Source organism: Protobothrops mucrosquamatus, unplaced genomic scaffold (genome assembly GCF_001527695.2).
Source record: "Protobothrops mucrosquamatus isolate PMUCROS unplaced genomic scaffold, P.Mucros_1.0 scaffold4865, whole genome shotgun sequence".
NCBI lineage: Eukaryota > Metazoa > Chordata > Lepidosauria > Squamata > Viperidae > Protobothrops > Protobothrops mucrosquamatus.
In genome coordinates, this window is record NW_015390753.1 from 17,419 (window position 1) to 37,657 (window position 20,239).

Below are 20,239 nucleotides of genomic sequence, written 5' to 3' on the forward strand. Positions count from 1 at the left end.
CTCGCCGCTCCCCCGCCTCGCCTCCCGCGCTGCTCCGGCCCCGCCAGGCGCCTCCGCCCGCTGCAGCCAGGCGTGCGAAGAGCCCGGCGCCGGCGGCGGCCCTTGCAAGCGAGCGCAGCGCAGCGCTCGGCAGAGGCGGAGGCGGCGGCGGCCCCGGCGCGCCTGTTGCTCGGCCAAAAGCCGGCCTCGGCAGGGACGCTGCAGCCGCCCCTCGGCCCGCGCCATGTCCCGCTCCGGCCGCCCGCGCGACTACAAGTGCGGCGACCTGGTCTTCGCCAAGATGAAGGGCTACCCGCACTGGCCCGCCCGGGTAAGCGGAAGGGCGCCCGCTCGCTCGCCTCCGTGGAGGGGGGGTGGGTGGAAGCGCTGCCCGGGCAGCTCCGCCGTGGCGCCGCCGGGCCTGGCCTCTCCCGCGCGGGAGGCGAACGCCGGGCCGGGCAGGGGGGGGATCTCTCAACTTGGGCGCCGCGGCCTGCCTTCCTCCGCAGCTCCGACCTCCGGGCTGGAAAAATCCGGGAGCGGAGTCCGCGATCGGCCGGGCCGATCTGCAAAAGAGAGCCAGCCGGCAGGTGCCCCGCGTGGGAGCCGCGTGGAGGCCGCCCTGGAGGCAGGCGGGACCCCGGCGGGAAGCGGCCTTTTCTTCGCATGGCGCTGCTGGGGAGGGGGGGTCTCCCTCTGCAGAACCGGCGGCGGGGATGGAGAGCGGGGCACGGTTGGGAAGAGAGAACCGAAGCGTTAGTGGCTGAAGACGGGTCTGGCTGGAAAGGGGCCGGTTTGGGACCAGCTTTTTTGGGGGGGGAGGGGAGAGAGACTGGCCTCCACTTATCTTGCACCCCAGCGCGTTTTTAATGGCGCCCCCCCCTTCCCTCCTAGCAATGTTGGCGTTGTGGCTAATTAGGATCCCAAATGTGGCAGATTTCTTGAGACAACGCTGGCTGCCGCCTCTGTGGTTTTTTGGGTTTTGGACTTGCAGCGTGTTTTGTAACCCTGAGGACTAGAAACGAGGCTGTTTCCCAATCTTTTTTTTCCCCTAAAACGGTGGATGGTGTTGTTGATCAAGCCAAAACAACAGGCGGGCTCTTAGGCAAATACAGCTGAGATCGGTTTGATATAAAGTCATCCTAAATTCAGTTATTCAAGGACACACGCACACACGCACACACACACACACACACACACACGGCCGTGCCAACGCTGGGCTGGGCCTGCTAACGTGGGGATAAGCTTCGTGCCAGGACAGGCAGGTTTCCATTTGAGTAAGGGACTGCTAAGGTGCGTGCACACTGCATGCCCACCTAAGGAAGGTGAACTACGAAGGGGGGGAGTTTTCCTAATGCGTCCCGCCCGCCTTTGCCCTGGAAGTTGCACAGGGGAATTCTGGGAGTTGAAGTCCCAGCTGCCAGGGTTGGGAAACGCTGGTTAAACAGTCTAGCAACCACAGCGATGAATCACTGGCAGCTTTTTTTTTTCCTGAATGGGAGCCCAACTGACTGACACCAGGCCAGCAAAGTGGGGGGAGGGGGGAGGGGCTTTTTTTTTTTTTTAGGGACCGTGGGGGGGGCTGAATTGGCCCTTGGGTGCTGAGAGTCACAAAGATGCTAAGTTTAGCTTGCTGGAAGAGAGGGGAGGGGGCTCCCTTGGGGAAAGAGCCGAAAGTCCATCTGGGCTTCCCATTTTTTTTGGGGGGGGGAACCTGCTCAAAGTCTGCTGGTGCACCTGGAGAGCTGGTGGGGGGGGCATGCCCCGTCTCCTGAGGCATCAGCCACGAGAGCACTCGGCAGGATCACAATCGCAGCATGTGGGCAAAAGATGGAACCCACAAAGGGCGTGGGGGAGGGGGGGAATCGAGTGGGGGTGTTGCCCTGAACGCCCACGGCCTTTGTGCAGAAAAGAGCCAGGAATCTCTCTTTGCCCTGGCTTGGGAGGAGCCCCTCCCAGCGGGAAAGCCAGCTTATCTTGGGGAACCATGAATAAAAGTTCTACCGCTTTCAGAGATAGGCTGGAGGTGATCACGATTGGTCAGAAACTCAGACAGGGGAGCAGCAGCAGTCCTCGGAGGATCCCAAGATGGTTGGGGGGGGGGTCTTCTCTTCCCACTCTCCGGGGTTCCTGATTGTGGTAGGCAGTGCCCCCAATTCTCCCAGACATACAGCGGTGCCCTCCAAGGTTTAGCCTGGGCTGGGTCTCCATTTTGCTGAATCTCCCCTCCTGCCTGCCTTGGCTCCTCCCCATTGGAAAGGGTTGCGTCCTCCCCCCCCTTTGCAGAGGGGCAGCCCCCTTCCTGGCCCAGCCCCTGCTTTTGCTGCTGGAGGGGCCCTTTCTGGACCTGGCTGACTGGTTGGGCAAGGAAACCCAAGCCCTGGAGGGGGTGGGCTGGCTTGGGGGGTGGGCTGGCCTGGTGACTAAGCAGAAGCCACCAAGCCCTGGGTCAGGAGCAACCAGGATCGGGAGCCGGGGCTCCCCATTTTGCAGGGCTGGGCCAGGTAGTTGTTTGGGCAAAGTCTGTGGCTGACTTCCGGAGAAGCCTGCTTGTGTTGGGCACGTGCTGGCGCTGGCGGGCATCCAGCGTGCGAAGGTAGACTGCCTTTGTCCCTGGGGGCTCTGCCTTGCTCTCCGGCTTCCGGCTTCCTGTGAAGCGCGGCAGCTTGATTGTGGCTTCCAGGACCGGGAGGGAGATGAAACCCCAGGACTGCAAAACACAAGACGCCCCTTTGGGGGGTGGAGCCTCGTGTCGTCCTCCCCCCCCCACACAGCATCTCCTGACCTGGGGGGGTGGGGTGGGGGTGAGAGAACACAAATTTGGCTGCAGGAGATTCATCTTTTTTCTCTCGGTTGTCATATTCTGGGTTTGAGTTATCTGGAAAGTCTTTGTGGAAGAGTTTGCAGGGAACAGAGGGGGCGCACTCAAGTCGAGCCCCCCTCCTCCAAAGTCCCCAGAGGAGGGGCTTTCAGGCAGGGAGGGGCCCTCTGACCCACCGCTCCTTCCAGCCTCTCTTTTGCTGCCCAGGGGCTGTGGGGAAGGGCGAGCAAGCTAAGGGCCTTGCAGAAGGGGAGGGGGGCTCGACCGGCATCTGCTAGCCCCCTCCTTCCCCTTCTGCTGATGCTCCTCCCCACGGCCCTTCCGCTGAGTTTGCTCGGCCTGGGGCGTCTAGACAGGAGCTTAGGGAGGGCCGGGGAGGTGCCAGGCTGTGCCTCGGCACTGGTTCAGGGCCCCCAGCCAAGCGGGCATCCGACACCCCTCCTTTCTCTCCCCCCCCCCACAGATTGATGAGATGCCGGAATCCGCTGTGAAATCCACTTCCAACAAGTACCAGGTCTTTTTCTTTGGGACTCATGAGACGTGAGTAATGTTGTGAGGAGCTGTGCTGGATCAGGGCCTTGCTGCTCCCCGGGAGATGCCCACAGGGAAAACCCCCCCCACACTCATCCAGCGATGGAGGGAGGGGCGTCATCCCTTCCTCAGCTGGAGAAGGTAGAGTGCCTCTGATGCTGGAGGGGGCTCTCTCTACTCCCTTTCTCTTCCAACCGGCTAGGAAATGTGCCCTGCCCACTTTTTTTCAGATGCCCTTTTCATGCCAGGGGAGTCTGACAATCTCCCCCTCTCCCTCCCCTCCCCCCCCCCCGCAGGGCCTTTTTGGGTGCCAAGGATCTCTTTCCCTACGAAGAGTGCAAGGCGAAGTTTGGCAAAACCAGCAAGCGGAAAGGCTTCAGCGAAGGCCTGTGGGAGATCGAAAACGACCCCACCATCAAGGCCTCGGGGTACCAGGTGGGTGGGACAGGGCCAGAGGTGGGTGTGACAGGGCCAGAGGTGGGTGGGACAGGGCCAGAGGGGGGAGCTTCTGCTCTGCTGGGGCCCTGGGCTGCCTTGGCCGAGCCCCCCCCCCCCCGTTGCTCTGATACCTTTATACAGCTACGAAGCGTCCGGAGGGAGGGGGGCAGCAAGGACCCTTCAGCATTAACTACTAGGCTGATACAAGAGGGGAGTAAACAGGGAAGCCAGGACTGAGTTTGCTTCCCCTGGGGAAACCGAGGCAGCCTTGGGCCCTGCGGCCCCGCTGCCTCACTCCTCCCCCGGGGTCCAGGCCTGCCCGCTGGCCCTTCCCGGGGGGGGGGGGTTCCTGCTGATGGCAGCTTGCTTTGGCAGCCGGCTCAGAAGAAGCGCCCCCTGGAGGAGGGGAAGGCGAAGGAGGATCCCGAGGCTGGCAGGAGGGGCAGCCCCGAGGAGGAAGAAGAGGAAGAGGAAGAGGAGGGGGACCTGGTGATCGACGAGCAGGTCAGGGAGAAGAACCAGAAGACTGCCCACAAGAGGCGGGCCCGAGAGGCCCCGGAGGTAGGGCGCCTGCGGGCCTTGGCGGGAGGGTGGCCCCGGGACTTGCCCTCTCTGCCCTCCCCCCCTTCACTGAGAGCGGCTGGCCCCCTTGGCAGGACCCCTCCCCCAAGCGCATGAAAGACGGGGAGGACCAGGCGGAGGCGGCTGGGGAGAAGCTGATGAGCCGTGAGGACGAAGCCGGGAATCCGAAGAAGCCGGCTCTGCTGGAACCAGGGGGCGAGGGGAAGAACGGTGGTGGGGGTGGCAGCCCCCCCACCGACGTGCCCGGAGCAAAAGAGAAGAAGGAAAAGGCTGCCCAAGAGGAAGACGAGGAGGAGGAAGAAGAGGAAGAAGAGGAGGAAAGCAGAGATGATGAGAAGAGGTAGGCAGGCACGGTGGAGAAGGGGGAGCCGGGTGGAACCTCCATGGACCAGCAGAGTCTATCTTGAGTATCACCTTGCTGGGGGGGGAGGTGGCAAATCGCAGAATTCCGTTTCCATCCTGTTCTTCTCCCCCTCCTGCAGCCCGTAGCCGGCCGTCTGCTCTTCGGCCCCTGGTGCTACCAACCAGACTGCAACCGCCTCTCCTTTCCGTGTGTCCGGCGCTGGGCAGGGAGGGAGCGCGATCCGACCTTTCCACCCCAGGAACAGGAAACGGTCTCTGCCCAGCCCGCCCTGCATCTCTCCTGGCCCGGCCCGTTTTCGCCGGTCCTACGCTTTGAGCTAGTCCTAATTTCTAGAGGGACTCTACCGATCGGTCACTTTGGAATAAACGCAGCTGGATGCCTTTTTAAAAAAAACACACACACACAGCCGTGCCTTGTCGTTGCCTCTTTGGAAAGCAGGGGCCGCCACAGCCCCCTCCTTCACCGAAAAGGGGGTCTCCTGTGAAAGGGGGGGTTTGCAAAGGTGCCTTTTGCACAGGGTGTGGGTATCCTTAGGAGTCCCAGGGGGAGGGGGTGCCCCTTGGCTACTGCAATTGGTTGGTGGAAAACGAGGACTCCCAAAACAGGAGGAGGGGGGGGAATGCAGCCTGGCCCCCACTTGCCTTGTTCTCAGGGCTTACACAAAGTTGCCTCCCCCAGGAAGGGCTCGGGTGTTCCACAGATGCCTTGCACAATTTAGTGAGGGGGGGCTGCTGCAAAGGCTTGGGGGCAGGGGGGGGGGGCATTCACAGACAGCCTGGAAGAGGCCAAGGGACCATCAAAATTAAAATTAAAAACCTCCATGATCGAACAGCTCTTTGGCGTTGACTTGGATGGAACCAGCGGAAAGACACCCACCGCCTCCCTAAAGAACTGGGTCCCTGGCTTGTATTTGAATTGAGTTTTGGGGGTGGGTGGGTTGGTCCTCCCCCCCCCCCAAAAAAAACCCGACTGCTACCCCGCCAGGGTGTTTTCTCCCAGCAGAAAGAAGACTGCCTGAGATTTTGGAAGGGTTTGAAATGGGGGTCCATCGATCCCTTCTGTGCCTGCCTCTCCCGTCAGCAGAGATCTTGAGGGGGGGCTCTGGAGGGTGGGGGGCTGGGAGGTGGCAGTTCTGACCTCACAAAGCCCTGGAATCCGGGGCCCTGGAGATGGCAGGAATCTGCAGCAGCGGCAGCAAGTCAAACAGGCCCCCTCGGCCGTGGGATGGGAAGCTGGCTGTCCTGTTTAGGGGGCAGGTACTGATGGGACAGGAAGCCCCCCCCTGTACAGAGGCAGGGACCCTCAACCCCAGAGGGGCCCCTTGGCTGGAGGGGTGCTGGGTTTGGGAAAAGGCACTTGGTGGGGCCCCTCTCCCTTAGCCTCTTCCCAAGCACCCATCACCCCGTCCCGCTCCCGGAGTCTGCCCTTCCAGCCAGAGGGAGGCCCTGATGCATTTGGGCCTCTCCCTCCCCCCTCTCCTTTCCCGCAGGCCCAGCCGTGACAGCAACCGCGAGTGAGTGGCCCCTGGGAGCCCCAACGTCCCTCCAAACGGATCGGGCCAAGGGAGGCGGTTTTGCCTCTTCATCTCCTTGACACTGGTTGGGTTGGACGATCAGAGCCCAGACGTGCCCCGCGTGGGCAGAGTCTCTGGAGAAGGGGTGGGTGGGCTGGGAGTCCAGGGGCTTCTGCGAAGGATGCCCCCCACCTTGCCCGGAACCATCACGGAGGCCTCGGGTGGCTTTTGTGCTCCTGCCACTCGCAGAGTTTACCGTGGCCCCCTCTGGGCAGCACCGGGGGTCTCCCAGCTCCCTCGAGGTGGGCCGAGGGCCAGTCAGAGGATGCTGGAGGAGGGGGGGGGTTGGCCCTGGGGACCCTGGGCTGCTCCTGATGACCCTTCTTGGTCCTCTCAGCAGCCTCCCCGGGAAGAGAGAAGAGACAGAAGATGGTGAGTGCTGGGCCGGGGTCTGGCCCCCTCCCCCGGGCAAGGGCAGCCCCGGGATGGGCCGGGCAGCAGCGCTCCGGTGCCGATGCTTCCCGCCCTCCCGTTGAGCCGCTTCTCCTGCCCCTTGCAGCGAGGCCGCCGCCTCCTTCGCCGTCCCCTCCGCCTTCGCCTCCGCCGGCCTCCAGCTCGGGCTCCCTCGACTTCGCAGCCCCGCCGCCTTCGGCCAGCCAGCCCCGGGAGCGGGCGCCGGGCCCCGCGCTCAGCCTGGAGGCGCTGCAAGAGCGGCTGGAGGCGCTGAAGGCGCTGCAGGGCCAGTATCTCCGGGGGCGTAAGTATCCGGGCTCCTGGGGCCACTGACCCCCCCCTCCGGGCGCCGCCGAATCCTGCCCTTCGCTCTCCCTCCGCTCCAGAGCTGAGGATCCGACGCAGCTGCCGGGACTTCCCGCGCGCCCTGCGCGCCCTCAGCCTGCAGATCTGCCGCAGCCGCCGGAGACTCATCCGCGCCGAGGTCCGCCTGCAGCGCCGGGAAACAGAAGGTGCGCCCGGATCACCGGCCGCTCCCTGGCCCGCCCCCGCCCCCCCCCCTGCGCGCCTCCCCCGGTGCTTCGGCCGACGTTGCCCTCTCTGCTCCGGCAGGCTCTTTCCCGAGGCGCCCCTCGCCGCCTCCGTCCGAGCTGCTGGCCCTGGCCTCCTGGCGCCAGGGGATCTCCGCCGCCGCCGCCCCCCTCTCCGGTTGCTCCCTGCTGCTGCTCCCCGAGCCCCCGCCTCCGCCCGCCCCGCCGCCGCCGCTGCCGCCGCACCTGCCCGACCTGCACGAGGCGCTGGAGACCTTCCTGGAGCGCCAGGAGCGCCACCTCCACGACCGTGAGTCCGCCGGTTGGGGCGCCTCCTCCGGGCAGGTCTCGGGGTCCGGCTCCAAGAGCTGCGTCCTGCTCCGCGGCTGAGGACGCGCGGCGGGTCCGGGGCTCTGCTTTGCGCCCTGGGGAGGTGTCGGGGGGGCGGCGCTGCGGGAAGGAGGGGGGCCTGGCTGGCGGAGCCCCGAGGCTGCTCTTCTGCTTCTCAGGGCAAAGAGACTACCGGAGCTGCCAGGAGTGCGTCCGCTCCATCAAGGCGCTGCGCGGCCAACTGCGCCGGGTGCGGAGCCGGCTGTGGCGGGTGGAGGCGGAACTGGGCATCCAGGTGCCCCCGCGCGAGCTCTCCGGGGACGACCAAGAGGAGAAAGAGGACGAGGAGGAGGAGGAGGAGGAGGCGGAGGACGGCCCACCCTGGCTGCCCCCCGCGCTGCCGGCTGCCAGGAGGGAAGAGGCGAGGCGCCCGACGGCCCGGAACGCGCCCCCGATGGATCCACCGACCTCCGGCCGGCTGGTGGAGGCAGAAATCCCCGCCTGCCCTCAATAAAGCTTTTGGAAAGTCTTCTGCTTTCGAAGTCACCGCACGGGGTGGGGTGGGGGGCACCCCCAAAAGAAGAGGGAGGGACTTTGGCTTGGGGACCCCCTGATGAGAGTTTGGGGTGAGCTTCCTGCGAGTCATGGCAACCTTAGTGGCTGGTCTGGCGCCTCTAGTCACCCCCAGAGACGTTGCCAGTTCCTGAAGGCCAAAATTGGTTTCGGTTCTACTGTTTCTGTACTAATTAAAATCTTTATAGCCTCTCCCGCAACGCACAGAGAAAAACACACATACACACGTGTGCACACAAACGTCAAATAAATCATTCTGAGGGCACGGGATTAACCCAAAGGCAACTGGACTTTCTTATTTTTCTTTGAAGACCTTTCGCTTCTCATCCAAGAAGCTTCTTCAGTTCTGACTGAATGGCGGGGAATGGAGGCTGCATGGGACCACCACCCTCATCACCGCGTCCCTGCCCCACCATCAAGCCTTCTTCGCCCCATCATTTTGCAAAGGGGGAGGGGTTCTGCTCTCCGGCCCCATAGCTAGAAGCATCTTTGCACAGAACTCGCCGTCCGTCAGATCCCAAAGGAAAAGGGGAGACTCTGGAGTGGCAGGGGCCCCCCAAGAGCCCGCTCCACCCTTGGCCCTTCTGTCCACCAGATGGCGCCCTTGCACTCTTTGGGGGAGGCTGCGTTTCCATCCAAGGGCACCGGGTGTCTCTTCTGTGGCATCCCAGACAGCCTGGTCCCCCCTTGGAAACCCACCCTGCTTCCCCCAACTCCTCATCCACTCCCCCCCCTCCACAAACACCCCTTTGGACTTTCTCTAAAAAGTTGCCTTTCTGACCGGAAGCAATAAGGTAGGTGGGGCGCACAGAACAGAGACTCCCCCCAAATGATTGCCATCCGTGCATTTGGCGAGAAAGGAAAAGAGCCCCCCCTCCCAAAAAAAAGCCTGCCTGGAACCCAGCTCATCACAGCTGTGGGGGGGGGGGCTCTGAAATGCCACTGCTCTCTTTTGGCATCTTCTGCCCCACACATTTTAGAGTCCCTCCCTCCCTCCCGCGGGCATTGTTTGCTCCAGAGGCACATGGTGGCGTGGATTCAGAGAGAAATTGGGGAGGGGGAGAGAGAGAGAGAGAAGATGAGGCAACTTGGGGAGCCCCCCTACCAGGGAGATGCTGAGGAGTTTCTTGATTTCTGGGGGGGGGGACACCCCAGCCAGAGGGGAACAGCTGCTGAAGAGGCATCCGCGAGACTTCTTTCCTCCCACCCAGCTTCTCCAGGAATGCCGCTCTTCCCCGGCGATGGGGGGCAGGGAGGGAGGGAGGGGGGAGGTGTTAAGCCCCGCCTCCTTGCCCAGGAGCCTCCCCTCCCTATGAATAGTGGTGCGGAGCTGCCCAGCCCTCGTTCAGCAGCAGCAGCCTGGCTCCCTCCCTCTCTCTCTCTCTCTCTCTCTCTCTCTCTGTCTCTTGGCTGGACTCTGCCTCCGAAAGGCGCCCGGAAGATGGAGAGCTTCCTCGGGTACTCCTCACGGCCCTTGGGAGAGGACTCCCTCCAGATGTGGGACCTCAACAAGCGTCTGGAGGCCTACCTGGCCAGGGTGAAGTTCCTGGAAGAGGAGAACGAGCTGCTGAAAGCCGAGATCGAAGGCCTGAAGGGGGGCTTGGTGGAGACCCCCTGGAGGGCCAAGTACGAGGCGGAGGTGGCCGCGCTCCGGGTCACCCTGGACCGTGCCTATCAGGAGAAGTGTGTGGCGGAGCTGGCCAGGGACTCTCTCCACGAGGAGGCCCAGCGGGTGAGAAGCCACTGCCAGAGGGAGAGGGCAGCGCAGGAGGAGGCCAAGATGCTCCTGTCCATGGGCAAGAAGGAGATGGAGGAGGAGAAGCGGGCCCACATTTGGCTGAGGGAGAAGGCCACCCAGCTGGAGAAAGAGGTGGAAGACCTGGTGGAGGCCCACCAAGAGGAGCTGCTGAGGCTGGAGCAGGAGATGACCAGCTTCTCCCAGAGCCTGGACGGCTTCCGGGCGGTGCCCGTCTGCTTCCAGCCGGTGGAAGTGGAAGACTACGCCAAAAGGCTCTCCAACATCTGGAAAGGAGCGGTGGAGACCTACAAGACGGAGGTCTCGCAGCTGGAGGCCTCCCTCTGCGAAGCCAAGGAGAACCTCTGGAAGGCCACCGAACGCAACCGGCAGAACCAGCTGCAGCTGCAACAGCTGGAGAAGGAGCTGGCCAGCCATAAGGCCCGGAAGGTGGCATTGGAAGAGAGCCTCTCCCAGCAGTGGGCTCAGCAGCAGGGCGACGCGGAGAAGCTGCAGGTGGGTGTGGGGTGGCTGGCACGGAGCCCCCCTCTGAGTCCAGCAGGGCTGGGGGATGCCCGCCCGGCTGCCCGCCTTAGAAGCTTAGAAAAGTGGCTTGTAGGAAGGAAAAGGAATGTGGCTGGCAAAAGGGCAACCAAGGCTTGTGATTCAGCCATCGGCATCTGGTTGAGACACACAAGCTGGGCTGGGCAGCTGGAGGGTGGTGGGAGTCACCTCAGCTTTGCACAAATCTGGGTGTTGTTGCCTCTTGGGTGGGGGCGAGGGGTCCCTTGTGAAATGGACACCCTCCCTTGCTCCCCCCGTTCATAGCCTCCTCAGAGGGGAGTGGGGAGCACCCTGCAACCCCCCCCCCATTTGCTGCTTGGAGGTGAAAGACCCACTAATTACGGCGGGCCTCCTTTCAGTGCGTTCTCTCGCCTGTCTCTGGAAAGAACTGCATATTTGTTGGGGTGCCCCCCCCTTTGATAAATGCAATCCCAACCCTCGCCCAAGCAGCCCTTGATTGCGGGGGGGGGGGGGGTAGGGAGCTGGGAAGGGGCACTTCTAAAAAGTCAGAGATGTTTTGAAGGAAAAGAAAGTTGGGTTCATCTTTTCTTATCCTTCCAGCACTGAAGGTGAGGCTGAAATACACCCGCCTGGGGATGGGGGGCAGTCAGTGCCCCCCTACACACACACACACCCTCCACAGTCCTTGCATCCAGAGCTCAGCGGGAGGGGGCCACGCCCTGCCCCACTCAGGACTAACCAAATCATTCCCAGTACTTCTTTTGTGAGCAGAGGAATGCCTGTGTGTGTGTGGGGGGGGGATGTATGTGTCTTGGAATTGGGAGGAGGGGATGCAAGGCACGCTTGAATCTTTTTGCTGGACCCGATCTGAAGGAAACGGGCTGAGAGTGAGGAAGGGGGCCGGGCCGGGCCAAGATTCCAGGCTGGAGTATATTAATATAGCAGAACAAAAGAAGACTTTGAAAACTCAGCGCTGGGCTGCCGCCACACCCACTCGCGTGGCAGACACGCGGGATTTCCCTGCAGTTGCCGGCGGGGAGGGGAGGGGGGGTCCTGTCCCAGAGCCCCACTTGGACCATCCTCGGGGCCTCCTGCAGCATGCACCCCCTTTGCCCCCAGAAAGCAGACCCTGCCCCCCGCCCCGGGCCTCGGTGGCTGACCCTGCCGGGCTCTCCTTCTCTGCCCCACAGATGGCCATGGAGGCGCTGGAGGAGGAGAAGCAGTCGCTGCGCGGCCAGATCGCCCAGGTGCTGGAGGACCGGCAGCAGCTCATGCACCTGAAGATGTCGCTCAGCCTCGAAGTGGCCACCTACAGGTGAGGGAGGGACGCCCCCCGCCCCGCCGCGCGCAGCCCCCCGAGTCTCCCCGCCGCACCTCGCCCGGCCACCGAGAGGGCTGGACGGGGCGGGCTCTAAAACAAAGCCGGGGGGGGCAGCCGCTGCCTTTAGGCACAGCAGCCGCTGCGCTCCCCCCCGACCCCCCTTTGCCCCATTCAGGGGCCCCGGAGCCCCCGACCCGCTTCTTTCTCCTGCGCAACGGACGGGAGCCCCGCGCGTCTCTGCCTCCTTCCTTGCAGACGGCCCCGCTGCCCCCCCCCCATGAATCTCATGGGAACCTCCCCTCTGCCCCCTTCCCTTCTCCTCCCCCAGACGGTTCCCACATAAAAGGAGGCGAGGGGGGGGTTCCTGTTTCATTAGCATGAGAATGGCCCCGCGGGCCGGTAAGGGGGGGGAGGCCAGCAGACTCGCATGATGTCACCACCAGCCTGCTCCTGCCAGCCCCCGCCCCTCCTGACTCGCGCGGGGGGGGGAAGGGGGTGAGCCTCCCAACGCTGGGAAGGTGGAGGAGGCCTGGCTGAGGAACCAGCACCAGAAACGACCCCCAAGCGCTTCTCCCCCTCCCTCTCTGTCTTGCAGGACCCTCTTGGAAGCCGAGAGCGCCAGGCTGCAGCTGCCAGCCACTGATCTACAGCTGGCCAGGGGGCTCCGAGGTAGGGGTGAGTGGGGGGCTTGGGGTGGGGGGAGGCCTGAAGAGTGGTAAAAATCTGAGCCCACCACAGGGCTGCCTTTCAGCAGGGAAAGTCCGAGCTTTTCCTGAGCCAGAAAGAGAACTTAACCGGGTCACGACTCCCCGTTTGTCTATCCAGCACCCCTTCGTAATTTCTGAGTCCCCCAGGAAAAATGTGGGTGGTGCTAAATTACTTTTCGCACCAAAAATGGCCAGAGGAAACCCATTGCTGTTGGGAGAGAGAGGGGCCGATCCTCCCCTTAGGATGCTTTGCAGACCTTTACCCAGAGGCTCTGCTGTCCTGCCCCCCCACCCCCTGCCATGGTGACTTTTCTCAAAGTGGGGCAGATCTGCCTGAGCGGATCAGTCTTAGCAGAGGATCACCTGGTTCCAGGTGAGTCCAGCAGCCATTCCTCATGCTCCCCATTTCTCTTGCTTGCAGATGCGACAATAACCGAGTCGGCTCACGGCAGGCTGCCAGGGCCGTCGATGGACGGGGGCCGCTCGGGGAGCTGGGATGTCCGCCCCAGCCTTGCCGCCTTCCCAAAGCTTCGGGGGTTCCACAGCAAAGTCGAGTCGGCCCCCTGGGGGGCGAAGAGCCCGAGCTCCGCGGCCAGGGAGTTCCAAAAGGCCAACGCCTCCCTCCGGCACTCTCAGGCCAGCCGAAGCGCCGACGGGCTGCTGCTGCTGCCTCCGCCGCCGCCAAAGGAGGCCTCTGCCTTTCGGCTGGACGCCTCCCAGCACAGCCAGAGGGTGACGGTCACCCAGCTGGAGAGCCTGGCCCAGTCCATCTTCTGCACACAGCCCCCTCTGGCTTTCCACTCCCTGGAGCTGGAAGAGGCTTCGGGAAGGTCCCCCGAGAGCCTGGATCAAGGAGAGGAGAGCAAAAAGGGAGTGGAGAGGGAGGCCGAAGGTAGAGGAGGGGAGGAAGGAAAAGCCTTTGGAGAAAAGGGGCTGGAGGAAGAAGAAGAGGAGGAGGAGGAGGAAGAGACACGGCTCCGCCACGAGCCACCAGCCGAGAGGGAAGTCCTGAATGGGCCTTTTCTGAGCCAGATGGTGACCGAAGCCGTAGAAACTGCGATCCAGGAAGTGAGCCCCAAAGAAACCCACCTTGAATCCAGCTTGCTCAAGGCGGTCAAAAGCCAAGCAGACATTTCTTCTGACGGCGCTTCATCCCTGGAAGAGGAGACGAAGGACACTCTTCCCCCGAGTCCTACCGAGGAGGCCCGGGAAGATCACACAGGGGAGAGCCAGCCCGCCGATCCCCTGGAGGACCTCCAGGTCTGTGAAGACTTTGCAGAGGTCAACGGTGGCCAGGAAGCCTGGGCTGAGCTGCATGGGCCGGAGGAGGCTTGGGAGGCCTTGGAGGCAGAGGCCCCCTGGGCCCTGGGAGCAGGACCGCCGAGGGTAGAGAGGGCGGAAGAAGGTGGGGCAGTTCTGGTCCTTGGAGAACAGGAGGGGGACGAAGAAAGGGGGTCTCCGGAATGGAAGGAGGGCGAGACGGATGAGGAGCTGCCGGCCTTCCTGGGGATGACGCTGGGGAATCCGTTGGGAGAAGCACCCAGGAACTCAGAGGCCCTTGCAAAGGTGAGCGGCAACCAGGAAGGCTGGGAGCTTGACAGCCCCCCCTCTGACATCCCCGAGGGAGCCCCGGAAGTGAAGCCAGAGGAGGTCCATGGAGGGACAGAAGAAGTGGAGATGGTCAGCCCAGAAGACCTTCTCTTTGAGGGAAGAGAAGACCCCCAGAGTCCCCCCAGGGAAGGTGAACCGTGCGATCTGCAGGCCGGGCTGTTTGAGAGGGAGCACCTGGAGGTGGCAGGCAGCCCAGCCGAGGAAGACCCGTCACCCGCCATCCTTACAGCATCGTCTGCAGGTGAACACCAAACAGCTCTCTTCCCGGTGGGGGAGCAGAAGAGCGTGGAGAGCCACAAAGAGCTTCTTCAGGAGGCCGATTCTGCTCCGCCAGAGGAAGAGAACCAGCCGAAGGGTCTGGACTCTGAGCTCTTCTGCACCGAAGGTGCCCAGCCCAGAAGCTCAAGTTCTGCCCTAGATGAAGATGGCATCTCGGCAGATGAGCCAGAGAAGGTCGAGAGCAGGGAAGCCGCAGAAGAGGAGGAGGAGGAGGAGGAGGAGGAGGAGGAGGAGAGAGATGTCGTCAGATCTCTTCCCACAGAAGATACGGGAGATGAAGGAACAATGGAGACCGAAGGGCCCCTGGATGGGGAGGCACCCAAAAGTACCTGGGAACGGGGGGTGGCCTTCCCAGGGGAGGACGCAGCAAGCCTCCAGGTGCAGGAGATGCTTCAAGAGGAGCAAGGAACGGAGGTGCCTGAAGAGCAGACCCCGGAGGAACAGGAGGAAGGAGGAAGAGGAGGAAGAGGAGGAGGGTTCTCAGGGACCCCATGGCAAGCTGAAGGGAGCAACGTGGAGGAAAGAGGCTCAGGGACAAGTGACACAATCTCTGGAGTGTCGGAAACAGAAGACATCATGGATGCCCTCGAGATGGAAGAGGTCCGTGGGGCTGTTGTGGCAGGAACGTTGCTGCCGAAGGAGGGAAATGCCCCCGAGGGCTCTGAAGACAGAGAATTGGGGCTGGACCCTCCCCAGGCAGGAGAGCCACCAGCCTCCAGGGAAGAGACCACCTGTCCAGAAGAAGTCCAAGACTCCCCCCCAGAGACCGAGGCGCCTGCGGAGGACTCCGTTGCCCGGGGGGAGGGTTCAGGGTCCGAGGAGACCCCCAAACATTTAGAAACCGTCCCAGATTCCCAGAGGGAGAGAGGTGGGGCTGGAGAGGAGAACGCCCTGCTAGGGGAGACGTTGCCAGCCCCCCCGGCTTTGGACAATGGGCTGACCGTGCCCGAGACTCCACCCCTTCCTTCCTTGGAGAGGGAAGAGATGCCTCCTGTGGCCCCAGAGTCCGAGGCCCCCATTTTAGGAGAAGACGCCGCAAGTGTCGAGGAGGACGGAGTGGAGGAAGGCGCTCCAAAGGGAGAAAGCGGACACAGTCCACAGTCTCTCTCTGAGGAAGTCGGGCCCTGCTCAGAAGAGCTGCTGGCCGCAGAGGGTCCGGCAGAAGCCGGGGTCCAAAGATCACCGCTCACAGGAGAGGGGGAGGATATGGGTCCTGGGGAGTCTGGGGTCCCCAGAGAGGATGAGCAGGAAGAACTGGAAGGGGCCCCAGGCCGAGCGCCCGAGGAAGACCCTTGGCAGGAGAGCGAGGTGGCCAGAGGGCCAGGGGTCCCCAAGGAAGAGGTGGGGCCAGGAGATCCCGGTGGGTTCCCAACAGATGGGTTGGACGCCCGCTATAGCCAGCACGAGGAGGAGGAGGAGGAGGAGGAGGAGGAGGAAGATCAGGGGCCCTTGGAATTTAGCGACCCAGAGGCTACAGTTGTGGCCCCTGCCAAGGTTTCGCCCCTGACCAGCGTGGCTCATTTGGGAGAAATAGTGCTGGAAGGTGAGAGCATTTTGCCTGGCCCAAGGCGGGCTGTGGAGTCTGACCTGCTGGAATCCGGTGAGGACGAAGGCTCCCCCGTCTTGGACCCAGAAGATCTGATCCAGCAGAAAACGGTGACCGTGGAAGATCCCCCAGGAAGCAGCTTCCCTGAGACATTCCCAGAAGACGTGGTGGGCCTTTCTCTAGACAGCCAGGGAGACCCCAATATTCTGGAAATTGTGGAACAAGCTCTGGAGTTTAACCAGGAGTTGATGAAGGCAGCGGAGGAGGAGCTGGGAGGCCTGGGGTCCCCAGAAGAGAGGTCCCCCTATGCCCCCCCTGCAGGTCAGGACCGGGGACCGCCCCGGCTTTCCCCAGAGGCTCCGGAAGGGTCATCTCCCGTCCCGAGGGAAGCCCACCCGTTGCTGGAGAGCCAGGCTAACGGGCTCCAGGAGGAAGCAAGCCTGGAAGACCTGCCAAGCGAACTTCTCAACGGCCTCAACGGGCAGGAGGAGACAGACCCTCCTGGAGATGATGGCTTCATCAAGAGGGTGACTATCACCCCACAGTTCTGCACGGAGGGCCCCTTCCCCATGGCAGAGACCCTAAGCCACAGTCCCCCCCCAATCCCAGGCGGTGAAGAAGGGCTTAGAAGCGGAGGCATCAGCCCTGAAGGTCTCGGAAAGGTCTCCCTGCATCTGGAAGGCCAGGAGGCCCTAGAGGAGAACCTCCTGGAGGACCCACGGCAGAAGAGCCATGGGAAAGGAGGCAAAGAAACCAAGCTGGAGCCCCGGCCCTTTCTATTCGGGGACGAGATTCGGCACCAACCCTTGGAATTCCGGCCGGAAGGGGACCTGGACCTCCAGCCCTCAGAAGACCACTGAAAGGTCCCCTTCCGGCCACTCATCCCAGCCAGTGGCAACCAGTTTGATTCCTGCTAAAGGCACCCCCTCTGTTCCAGTTCCACAAATTTTCCCGTTTTTCTAGCTGCCTTCCTTCCTTCCTTCCTTCCTTCCAAAGCCTGAGAGAGACCCCCACTGACAATCAAAAGCTTGGTTAGGCAACATTTGCAGCCCTTTAACATTTTCCTGATAGACTTTTTTTTTTAAAAAAAACAAACCCTCTTTTTTAAAAGAAAGAAAGGCACTCAAGTTGAGTTTCTCATAGCTTTTGTCTTCACCTTAACTGTAACCAGCAATTTGGCAAAATTGTTTTTTTTTTTTAAAAAAAAAAGAAAATGTTATGTTTCATCTGCCTCTAGTTGTGCCCAGCAGGGAAAATAAGTTGTTTAGTAAGATCCAGTCTCAGACCCTGTTTTTCTAAGTGAGGCACCTTGAAGCTGTCCAGGCAAACTTTTACGACATCCCCTCCTCCCCGCCATTGTCTGGGTCAGAAGGGCTTCACCTATAGTGCGGAGTTTCCCAGCCTCTCCACTCCCAGAATTCCCCAGCATGCCGGCTGCAGAACTCCCAGAATTCTGCATGCAGCTGGCTCAGGAATTCTGGGAGTTGAAGTCCAGGAGTCATAAAAGAGCCAAGGTTGACTACCCCTGATCTAGAGGGAGATTTTTTTTCAAATAGTGACTCCTGTAACTTTCTAGTGTGCCTTACTTAAGGAATACGTGGAACAAAGCTCTGGATTTTCAGTATAAATGTGATTTGACCCTGCTCCCTTCTCGTCCCCTTCTTCTCTCCTTGGTTTCCCAGGAATCCATTTTCCTGTTATCCACTCTCATTTATCTCTCTGTGTGTGTGTGGGGGGGGGGGTGTCAGGATACCCATGTTGGCAAAGGTGCCTCTGCTTTTGAATGGGGACGATCTAACAACCCTGGTAGAAATATCCAGTTGTTCTTTTGCTTTGAAGAGGGAGAGGAAAAGCCACAACTCTTGAAAGCCCCTGGCAATCGGCTGCTAAGTATTTGGCCAGCCTGGGTTGGGCCCTGGGAACTGGGGTATTTGTATTTGGCCACGCCAGGGCCAGGTTCTTCGTTTAGCATCTGATATTTCCAATCTTACTTTCCCAGCATCCTCCTGGGAAGAAGATAATTAAGAGAGAAATCCCCCCAGTCCTGTAGCTGGCCCAGGCAGCGTTTTGGTCCCATGGAATAAACTCAAAAACCAGCGAGTTTCTGCCAGCCTCGTTTTATCTGCCCAGCTCGCAGAAGCTAGCAAAGTGGGAGCAGAAATTTCCCCAGGCGTGGCTTGATTTCCTCTACCCTCTTTTAAACAAGGATTCGAGCACCGATCCAAGCCCAGCCTCAGAGCATGGGCAGAGTTCTCCAGAGGAGAACTGAGGATGGGGAGCAAGAGGGATGTTCCAGAAACAGACATTTTTGTCTCACACTTCAGTGCCTTCCACGATAAAGCTAGGATGATAAAACACCGGAGCTCCACCTGGTGCCTCCGAGACACTAATAAAGCAATTGGTTTCTTACCCTGTACAAATTCTCTTGTGTTTTGCTTCACCTCTTGGGGGGTGCTCGTTCTTGGGAGGGGGGAGGGTCGCTGCCATGATCGGCCATCCTGAAAAAAAAGCTGATCTATCAAGATGAAATAATTCTTTAATGCGCAGGCAGGAAGAGGACATGTTAATAATAATAATAATAATAATAATAATAATAATAATAATAATAATAATAATAATAATAATAATAATAATAATAATAATAATAATAATTATTATTATTATTATTATTATTATTATTATAATAATAATAATAAAGTTGGAAGGGACCTTGGAGGTCTTCGAGTCCAACCCCCTGCTCAGGCAGGAACCCTACACCATTTCAGACAAATGGCTGTCCAGTCTCTTCTTAAAAACTTCCAGTATTGGAGCATTCACTGCTTCTGGAGGCAGGTAGTTCCACTGGTTAATTGTTCTAACTGTCAGGAAGTTTCTCCTTAGTTCTAGGTTGCTTCTCTCCTTGATCAGTTTCCATCCGTTGCTTCTCGTCCTGCCTTCAGGCGCTTTGGAGAATAGCTTGACTCCCTCTTCTTTGGGGCAGCCCCGGAGATATTGAAAGATTGCTATCATGTCTCCCCTCGTCCTTCTCTTTGTTAAACTAGAGACATACCCAATTCCAGCAACCGTTCCTTATATGTTTTAAACTCCAGGCCCCTAATCATCTTTGTTTGCATTAAAAAAAAGCCTCCATTAGCTCTGCTTTGTCCGTCCGTGTGCAGGTTGAATTTCGGACATTTAGCAGCCAGTTTTTAGCCAAGGAAAGGGGGGGGGGAAACTGAGAAGAAACGGGGTGGCCTCTCCCTTCACCAGTCCATGTACCGAATTCTTGCAAGCTCTCCAGGGCTGCAGAAAACAGGTGCTCGGAGGAGCTGTGGGCAGGGCAGGGCATCCGTCCTGCCCTGTCTGCCCTCTGCTTCGTGGGGACTGAGCAGAGAAAGGGGCACTTTTTAATAGCTAAGACCAGATGGTGGAAGTGATGGAAGACCTTAAAATATGCATCGGGACGACTGATGCAGCTGAATCACCAGCTTCCTGCAGAGCAGAAATATTTGGAGAAGTTGGGAGAAAGTTAAATGTGGCTACTTCCCTCCCATTCTGACGGGGGGGGGGGACAAAACTGGACAGCCCCTCCCTTCGACCCACCACCTGTTTCTGCATCGGTCACTCGTGCCTGTTTTTAGCAACCGAAGCAGACCCGGCAGGGCTGGGGCAGGGAGGGCTTCCTTCCCATCTGGTCCGGCGTGGCAAACCATTTGGATTCAAAAGGTTCGAAAACACAACTTTGAACAGAAACAGAAGCTGCGGAAACGATAACAATATTCTTGAAAAGAGAAAAGTATACGGCAGACGCCGCCCCCCCCTCTTTGAAACCGACGGCAGGCTGCAGCAGAGAGGCTGCAGTTGCAAAACCCAGTGGGCTTTTTTTCCAGGGGCAAAACAGCCACAAAACCTCACCCTCTGGGGCAAACCGGAGGCCACGCTGGGCCTCCACAGGCTTCTGGCAATTCCTCCCCCGGGTTCCTGGCCACCTCTGGGGAAAGCAGACCTGGGCCTCGGCCAAGCGGGCTCCTGGGAGGCACAAGAGTGTTGGAGGCTGATAAGAGGATGCCAGGGTGAAGCAGCCGGTGGCCAAGGGCTTTAGCAGCTCTTGAGTGGCAGAGGGACCGGACGGGCAAGGATTTCTGGCCGAGGGGCCCAAGATCTCCTCTCCCGAGGCCAGGAGAGGAACCTGAGCAGGGCTTTGCATTTCCTGCCTGGCGGAGGAAGAGGAGGAGGGGCCCAGACCTCTTCCTGACAGATCCCAGCTCGTTCCAAAGGCTGAAGGGCTTGGAAGCCGGGAGCTGTCTTTGCACTCAGGTTGCATCAGCCCAGAAGCCCCTTCCAAAGGCAGATAAACCCCGTCCCCTCTGGGCCCAGCCAGTCCTTGTAAGGGCAAATGGCAGGGCTGAAGTCACACAACGG

General features: G+C 60.5%; 3 protein-coding genes across 3 annotated transcripts in view; 2 read left to right on the forward strand and 1 right to left on the reverse strand.

Annotated features, from left to right (window-relative positions):
• The window catches only part of PRCC (proline rich mitotic checkpoint control factor), a 2,227-nt gene extending 2,002 nt beyond the window's left edge, over positions 1–225 (reverse strand). The window contains exon 1 of the mRNA XM_015828759.1: positions 22–225. Within this exon, the coding sequence (XP_015684245.1) occupies positions 22–225 (204 nt within the window). The remainder of the gene's footprint in view (positions 1–21) is intronic.
• Positions 224–5,089, forward strand: HDGF (heparin binding growth factor). The gene is made up of 6 exons (XM_015828761.1): positions 224–310; positions 3,264–3,340; positions 3,628–3,766; positions 4,145–4,330; positions 4,426–4,691; positions 4,834–5,089. Exons 1-6 carry the CDS (start codon positions 224–226, stop codon positions 4,838–4,840), a joined length of 762 nt encoding a protein of 253 aa, XP_015684247.1. The 3' UTR covers positions 4,841–5,089.
• A 4,466-nt stretch (positions 5,090–9,555) lies between these two features.
• On the forward strand, positions 9,556–16,698 carry NES (nestin). The gene is made up of 5 exons (XM_029286768.1): positions 9,556–10,365; positions 11,565–11,689; positions 12,291–12,364; positions 12,824–14,398; positions 14,861–16,698. The coding sequence occupies exons 1-5, from the start codon at positions 9,556–9,558 to the stop codon at positions 16,696–16,698; spliced, it is 4,422 nt and encodes a 1,473-aa protein (XP_029142601.1).
• The last annotated feature ends 3,541 nt before the right edge of the window (positions 16,699–20,239 follow it).